At 42.1% G+C, this 8,503-nt stretch overlaps 1 protein-coding gene across 1 annotated transcript; it reads right to left on the bottom strand.

Annotated features, from left to right (window-relative positions):
- Positions 1 to 1,959: 1,959 nt before the first annotated feature.
- Positions 1,960 to 8,177, bottom strand: CDKN2AIPNL (CDKN2A interacting protein N-terminal like). Its single transcript, XM_043465500.1, has 3 exons — positions 7,888 to 8,177; positions 6,465 to 6,564; positions 1,960 to 2,324 (listed from the first exon to the last, which is right to left on the bottom strand). The coding sequence occupies exons 1-3, from the start codon at positions 8,124 to 8,126 to the stop codon at positions 2,313 to 2,315; spliced, it is 351 nt and encodes a 116-aa protein (XP_043321435.1). The 5' UTR covers positions 8,127 to 8,177; the 3' UTR covers positions 1,960 to 2,312.
- Between the last annotated feature and the right edge of the window lie 326 nt (positions 8,178 to 8,503).

Raw genomic sequence — 8,503 nt, 5'->3', positions numbered from 1 at the left:
TGGATCCTGGAAAAGCTTAGAGGGAATCCTTGCCTGTGCACAGGTAGAAGGGGATTGATCAGGTGGGCCAGACTCCAAGGAATGTTTCAAAAAGCAATTTTCTGGATAACGCGAAAGGGCATCAGTATTAACTGAGCACCCTAAACTGTACTGTTAGTATAGATGACCCACACACAGGTCTGAATTGCACAGGTCCACTTATACATAAATTGCTACCAGTAAACAAGGACCTGCAGTACTACATGATCTGCAGTTGACTGAATCCATGGGTTGTTCCTCTATCAATTGTAGTTGCTTCTCAAAAGGTCTTGAAACTTAGGTCTTTAACAGATGAGAACCTCTCCTAGTCATTACTTGCATACTTTATCATGTCCCTTTGTATAATCTCTCTTGATCCTCTCTCCATTTTGTGGGCAAGACTATATGAGGAGACCAGTAGCTTGCAGCTTGTATCTTACCTGTGAGCACCTGTTTCAAATCTAAAAGTGGGCCATTTTACTTATGCTACAAGGAGTGCTGCAATGCAGAATTTTAGATTTCTATGCCACTTTCTATTCCAAGTAAAACAAAGGATAAAAGTCTAAAATATTGATTAATTTTATAGGGGATATAGCCAGAGGTAAAGGTAAGATGAAAAACAGGCAGCTTATCCTGGGGAGAGTAATGGGATCTTGAAACAGAAAAAGGATATCAAGTAAAAAAGAAGTCTCAGTGAAGCATGGACATTAGTTAAGCGTGTATCAATATTGGCTTGTTAATGATAACAAATGTACCATACAAATGTAAGATGCTAATAATAGGAGAAACTGCAGAGCATACAGGAACTCTATAAACTATTTTTACAAGACTTCCTGTAAATTGTTCTAAAATAAAGTTTTTTTTTAAAAGGCAGTTTAAGCTGAGGAAGTAATGAGAGAAAATCCACTAGAAAATGACATCAGAAAATTTGATTAACTGGCAAAGTCTCCAAAAATAAGCTGAATTTGCAATGGATGTGCTCCTGATAGGATACTATTATTGACTATTTTATTGGGGAATTATATCTTGTAGAGGCCGGGGCTAACTGGCTCTTAATCTTAATCCTTGTCACAGTTCTTTGTGGTAGCTATTTCTATGATGATTATTTTCCAGGAAAGGCCACAGGAGAAAAGTGGCTTGTCAGAGGTCCCAGGGTCTTCACTTGGCCCACCCTAGTGGTCACTACAGATCAGAGCTGGAAGCTGCACAGAGATGTGGTGTGCTATTTGGCCTCAGCCTCGAATCATGGGTGAGAGTCATCCCCCTTCTCTGCTTCCAAGCACCAGGCTCCCAGTCACTCTCCTCTTTAACACTTCAGTGTCCTGAGTTCACCAGCAGATTACGCTTGGGCAGGCCCCTATAATATCTTGCCACTATCCCCAGTACCAAGCACAGTGATAAGGGAATCCTGCCGTGACTGACTGTTACACTGCTGTCCCTACGTCAAGTCTCGGTATTTATGCCTAGAGATAAGCATGTAAGAGTGGGTACTAAATAAGAAAGAGGAACGGGGGGGGCGGAGGGGGGTAAGAAACATACATCAACTGAAAGAGGAAAATTAATGAGAACTTCAGAGCAAAACAGCACTGCACTAAATAAGTATTTCTTGAGGGACTGTACAAGGCAATTCCTCAAGTCTAGAAAACCGAACCTCGGGCTCCCTCCAGGAAGAAAGAATATGGGCTTATTACTCAGCAGCCTGGAAGGCCTTACAGAGACCAAGCTGTGGAATCTTGTTTCAATGAGGGTTTTTTTTTTTTTTTTAAATAAGGCTGCCTCTATGAGCTGGTAGATAACCTGAAGCCCTATGATTTTGATTTTCACTCATCTCTAAAAAAGGTGAAATATGTGTGGAAACGGTATATGGATGGTATAAACTTCAGCTAGATATAAGGGATATGATTTGCCTCAGTCAGCAGAGAAAAAAGACTATAAGCAAAATCACACTTAAAGGTACATTGTTGAAAAATCCAAAGTGTATAATTCATTACCTGCCATTATTACATCAACATAAAAAAAAAATAGGCATTTTAAACATTTTGACCAACAAAAATAAGAGGGCATGATTTATAAATACATAAATACCCATGCATACTTTTACAATGATAGCTACTAGAAAAATGAGAACTTTAAAAATGCCAATCCAGACAAGATTCCTTTTCATTCCAATTGCCTCTTTCCTACATGTTGTTAATACCAAGAGTCTTAAGAGGCCGCTGAGGTCAATGTTGCATTCATGCCAGCCTCCTTTCCAAGCCTGTAACTAATGATGAAAGTGTGATGAATCTTCTGCCTTAGCTTTGATGCTAGGGAAAAAAAGAAAAAGTTAGTAGCCACGTAGTCTAATGAATCAAATTCATAAGTAAAAATACAGCAGTGATACAAATTTTATGTCCTACCCAGATGGTATGTAGGTAGACTCAGAAATTATTAAGATTTTACTATATACAGAAGATAGAGCAAAAAACTGACCATACCATCCATTTGGAAGCCAGATTTTTTGTTTTGTCACCTGTGATCTGTTAATGTTCACAATTTACAGTGATAACAGAAATACTTAAAAAATAACTTTTTCCATGGCATGCTCTGCAATGAAGGCTTAAAAACAGAATCACACAAACCCTTTATTGTTCTAAATTAAAATCAGTTGAATCCAGGTAGTAATTCACAACATTTCACATTGACTCAGGATATTTAGAAGATGTAAAGGTTATGTGTTTCTGAATTTCACACTATTAGAAACTGTAAACGCATGTCTTCAAATAGTGGTGAACTGAAGCAGATACATTCTTTCTGGGTACTTTCTAGCACCTTTGGTAAATTTAAACTTGGCTTTAGACAACTTTTAAGTAGGGTGTAAAGAAATCATTTTGGCTGTCACCTATCTGAATGGATTTCCTTAACATTTAGCAGTGCAAGTGAGTCAATCAGAGTCTTTTTAGCAATCAGTTTTCAAGGTATGACCTATTTCCTGGCATAAGCCTGTCATATCAGTCTTTGAGAAGTGAAGAAGCAAAATTCCTCAGCAAGAGCAAAATATAAGAGGTCTTTCTCCTTTGAGGAGAATGCAGTTATCACCTAAAGAAACCATGTTTATTCCAAAGGGAAAGAGAATCCCGTAAGCCCTCTCTCCAGTTTCCAATGGGACAGACCAAGACTACAGCAGCAGCAGCCCTGGCTTTGGCTGTTTCAAATCTGGTCTTTGACACGAGTGTTGGTAGGTGATTCACTCATGCTGGGCACCAGGCAACAGATTGGCCCGTAGGGTCAGACACAGCTCTTCTGGCTGGTTCTATTTCTGTGGATAAAGGGAAAAAGAAAGGTAGCTCCACAGAGCATTTATCTTAGGATCCAAGACAAAACCTGATTTAACTACTCTGGCAGGCTGAAAAAAAATTTTTTTAATACTCACAAATACTTCCCATCTTACTAGAATCACATCTTCCATCAGTGGAGTGGCTGCTCCATTACTTTAGAGCTTGCCAAGACTGGATATAATGTACAAGAGAAATTCTTAGAAAGGCAAGCACACTTTTCTAACTTCTCTTACACATTTCATATTTAGTCACTTTCCATACCACTATTTTCCCTCTTGGATAAAAATGTTCTCAGGAAAAATGTAGTTATTATGTGGACAGATTCTTTGGCCAATAAGGATAACTTCCTAGTCAATCACTGCTTTTTCTCCTTAAGACAATGCCTTGGAAATAATATAAACAGCCTCAGTAACAACACCATTCCTGAGTGAGCTGCTGCACTTGATAAATTATTGCTCATTAATGGGTGAAGTGGTCGATCACAAAGTTCTGCTGGTAGGTACCTTGGGAGGGCCATTAGATAATTCAGATTGTTCAATATATTTGTGTTTGAATCCCCTTTTTTCCAAAGAAAAATCATACACTGCAACTGTCTTGACAAATACCACCTGTCAGAGTCCCATGCTCATTTCTTTTATCAGATTTGCCCACACTGCCCCCTCCTTAAAAAAAAAAGCTGGACAGACCTCAGTTTTACTGGCCTTAAAAGTGCCAAATAGCCATAAAGTATTTTTTTAATCTTTACAGAACTTAACATCTCTAAGTAATCTTCACTATCCAGTCTCTGGATACCAATGATGCCAGGCAATTCATTTCCACTTGGTAGCTAGCTTCAAAACCCAACTAAAACTCTTAGAGCTAAGAATCAAGTCTGGGCAGAACCATAACTGACCTTTTCAAGTGCATGGCTCAACATCAAGGTTCTTCGTTTTGTTTGTCTCTGGGCTGGCAATGGTGCTTAATGTTTGCCAACCTCTATTACATGCAAAAACCTCAGGCAAGACACACAAACCGCTGCAAAGCCCCCAGGCCTCTCTTTCCAGTGGGCACGCAGGGTGGCTTTCAGAAGAGATGGGACAGCCTTCAACACACCACAATTCTGTCATGGAACAGGTGAGATGACTCATTTGCAGGACAGGCTTATCTAAAAGACTCTTTACCAACTGGCAAAACACTACACATGCTCCAAGTATCTCACTTTTCAGAATCTACTTAGCTTCATTTTCAGTGACACGACAGTCTAAAATTAAACTCGGTTACTAAAAAAGCCTAGGTTTTATTTGAAGGAAGTTCAAACATACATAATCCAAAAGTGCTATAGAAATGCAGCTACCCTGAAGGCTTCTTCCAGGTAACTAGGTGCCAGTGATTAGTCTGATGGCAGAGCTGGCTTCAGGGATGCCAAAGTTCATCTCTGAGGACTCTACTCTGGAGGTTGATACTGTGCATTAAGTGTCAAAAATGAAAAAGGGATTCAAAAATGGACCCAGGACAGGGGTTCCCTACATTTTTGAGGTTCCAGACCCCTTTACAAAATGTTTTAACAGTTTAGAAATTCTTCCCTTCACCACACACACATACTTCTTCACTCTGGTCTATGGATGTTAGGGACATGCTTGTTAATTACAAAAACTCCTTAGTCTCATCTGGAGTCTGAAACCCAAAAATCATGAAGTGTTATGACCTCCAGTATCCCATCATGACTGTAAAGAGAGAAATATAATATTTATGAGAAAAAAGATCTTGGAGAGGGCAGACCACCTCTTAGGAGTAAAAAGTCAAGGAAAGAATTGCCATGAGCAGTCAGGAAATGAAAGCTCACCCTATTCCCTGCCTGCCCTAACCCATGGGGTACAATCAGGTGGCCAGAAATTATCTAACTGTCCCATGCCTGGGCCCCAGGAACCTCACGACCTGGATACTAAGGGACTTACCCCAGGTTTTGTTGTTTTGTTTTTAATATTTTATAGAATTCCAAAAGTCACAAATTCCCAATTCACAATGGCTCCCTGGCTACAAACAGTGGCCCTGTTAACAGCTGATATGAAAAACAAAATAGCCCCTTGAACTCAACCTGAAACTTTTGATTCCAGATTCAGTTAAAAAACAATACTTTTATAGGGAAACTATCTGAAATCAAGTGGGGTTTGCTGTTTGGGGCTGAAGTACTTTCGGGGCAGATGAAGATTTGATTAGTTCCCGAGACCCACACTGAAGGGAACCTTTTTCTATGCCCTGCTTCCCAAAACAAGACCCAAGTGGGGTGAAGCAAGCGTTTGCCTATGTTTCTGAGATGAGAACTAAAAGAGGCTAGCAGTCTTCGCTCTTTTGGTCAACTTTGTAAGTATTTTCTGAGCACCCTCTCTAGTGTATGCCTATATCAGGTTTCAGAGTTAAAAGGATTAATATCTTAAGCACCATCTCATCTCTCAAGAAGCTTACCATGTGCCCTTAAAAAGGTCCGGGTGAAGTGCTATGGGGGATGAGGAAACAATTAATTCCTAAGGAGACCAGGGCAAATAAGAAAAAGCCTATCTTGGGAGACAGTAGAAAGCAGTTGGTATCCTCTGAGCTTTCTTCTGCCACACTCTATGGCCCCTGCCCCCACAGGCAAATAGAAGGCTTGTTAGGCAACAGCTCACTATGGAAAAAATTCACAGCCTCAGATCAGACCAAGCCTGGCAGAATAGGAAACAGTTATCATGTGTGGATATCACACCATCCACTTTCCATCAACAAGTCAGAGGCCAAACAAGTCTGGTGGTGTCCTCAACCACTGGGGTAAGGATAAGGTAATGTTATCAATAAGATTTTTTAATAAGTGGGAAACTATAGCACTCTAACCAACATTTTCTTAAAATTCAAGCAAAAAGCTCAAAAGAGAATGTTCCTAAAGGAACTAAAGAGGTTGAATTTATATGTTACTCTACCCACAGTGTGTAATTTACCTACTGAGTTGTTATCTGGTTATGAAAAGGTTTATACCAGTTACAGAGGAATAAAATCAAAGGGCTTAGATTGGGGTAGTAAACAAGAACATTTAGAAAACAATACACTCTAATACATCACCATAAAGGCAGGGGCCATTAGCTCTATACCATTTCAAATGCACTTGGAACTCCTGTTTACCTTTTTCATTAATTCACTTCTGGTAGTAAACTGCGGCAGGTCTTCCACTTCAATCCCATCAGCCATTTCCATCACCTTGTCTAAAAGGTCTTTGTTGTAACTGCACAATAAAAAGTAGTAAGATAAAAACCCTGGAAGAATTATTGTTACTGTGGGCTAAAAAGAAATTGCAGGTAGCTGGACTATAAACTCAACTCTCAGAGGAACAATTTGATGCTACTGGGGAAACTGATAGATGTTCAACATCAAGTTAGAAAATAGTTCTTCCGCACATGGCTACAGAAGCAGCACTAGGAATGCCAACAGAGCAGGTGTTGTAAGATTTACAAAACAAGACTTACAAAAATAGAGGCACTGTACATCTGGCAGTATGTATTCATGGATGTGGTATGAGGGCCAATTTTTTTTTTTGGAACATGTGGAATACTGATCTAATGAAAATAACATTACTTGTTCATTTGCCCAATATTCTTACTTTTGCCTGATCTTGCATCTTGTTAACTAAAATGTACTAGGGGCACCTGGAAGTCAGAGAAACGGGAGGGATGCAGCACGCACTGCTTCCCCAAATCCTGTTCCAGTAACTCCCCAAATCTGAAAGCAAAACCAAGTGGCTTAGGACTGGAGGGCCATGTGACCAACAGCCATAAGAAGCACAGAGACCAGAACTAAGTCAACTAAGTCATTTCATTATCCTAACAGAATTTCAGGAAATGCTAAATAAAAGGATGGAGCCTAAAGATTTGCCACCCGCTTCATGGAGTGGTAGAGTGCCATATCAAGCATTTCAAACACAGTTCCTTGAAGGCATTTATTATTTTCATAAAAGGAAAGGCAGAGAGGGAAAGACTGCTCCTTGCTACTGGGTCCAGCAGACTAGGATGTGAGAGAAAAAGCCAAGGGCCACAAACTACATCCTGCCATATATGGTAAAATCCACCAATCTTGCCAGAAGCTGCATGGTCCTAGGTAAGTCTCTTTCCCTCTCTTCAGCTGCTTATGTAAACTGGGGATCTCAGTTTCTGTCCCTGCACGTTTGCCACGTGGAAGAAAGGAGCTAATGAACTTAAAATTATGCACTCAGAAAGAGGATGGTTTAAAGTAATTACAGTAATAATACAAAATACAAAATAATACAAACTCGATCGCCTAGCATGTATAGGGCTCTTCTTGCTAGATGACAGCCTGTGCTAAGTGCTTTTCATCCTTTAATACTGTAGTCATCACAATTCATTTTCCAGATGAGAAAGTCGAAGCTCTGAGAGGTTAAGTATCTTTTCAAGAACTGGCTAAAGTGGGACTCTGCCTTAGGCCTGGCTAGTACGGTTGGAGACTGGGGACGGGGTCAGCCTTGGGCAGGGGTTAGCCCTGGGGTTAGGGCTGCGGGTTGGGACAGGGTCAGTTAGCCGGCAGGGGTCCGCACCTGCAACCCAGGAAGAGGTGGTTGGCCCAGACCATGGAGAGGGACAGCAGCTGGTCCAGGCGGCCGCCGCCGTCGGGTGGATCGCGATAGTCGGGCAGGTGGCGCAGGATGAATTCCATGCGGGCCTTCCATTGCTTCTCGCTCTCCGAGTAGGAGCGGAACTGCTCAGCGAAGTCAGTCGCTCGCCGCACACCCGAGATCAGCTCTTCCACGGCAGCAGCCGCCTCGCCACCCACCATGGCGCCCTCCACCGCTAAGGGCTGGATCCGCCCACCGCCTTCCCGACGTGCACTGCGCCACCTCTCTGCGGCTAGAGGAGCACGGGCGGCGCGCGACTACGCAGGAGGATTGGTCTGGAGCGCCCTCGGCGGGCGTGGCGGCCTCACCCAGCCCGAACCGGCTCCTCAGACCTGCAGCCGGCGCCTCTGGAGTGGCTCTACCTCAGGGCCTCAGGGGCAGTTCTCAATGGACCTGGTGGGAAACCAGTAGGGAAACGGAGGCCTTCCCAAACACAGAGCAAGGACGGCCCTCTCCCATTCAGCAGCTGGATGTCAGTCAGGGCTTTTACTGCGTCCTTGACCTGGGAATTCCCCGAGCATCTGGCCCGCGGGACCGT

The sequence above is a fragment of the Cervus canadensis genome, chromosome 4, assembly GCF_019320065.1.
Source record: "Cervus canadensis isolate Bull #8, Minnesota chromosome 4, ASM1932006v1, whole genome shotgun sequence".
Lineage (NCBI taxonomy): Eukaryota > Metazoa > Chordata > Mammalia > Artiodactyla > Cervidae > Cervus > Cervus canadensis.
Note: the sequence above shows the minus strand (reverse complement) of the source record. Positions and strands in the feature narration are given on the sequence as shown.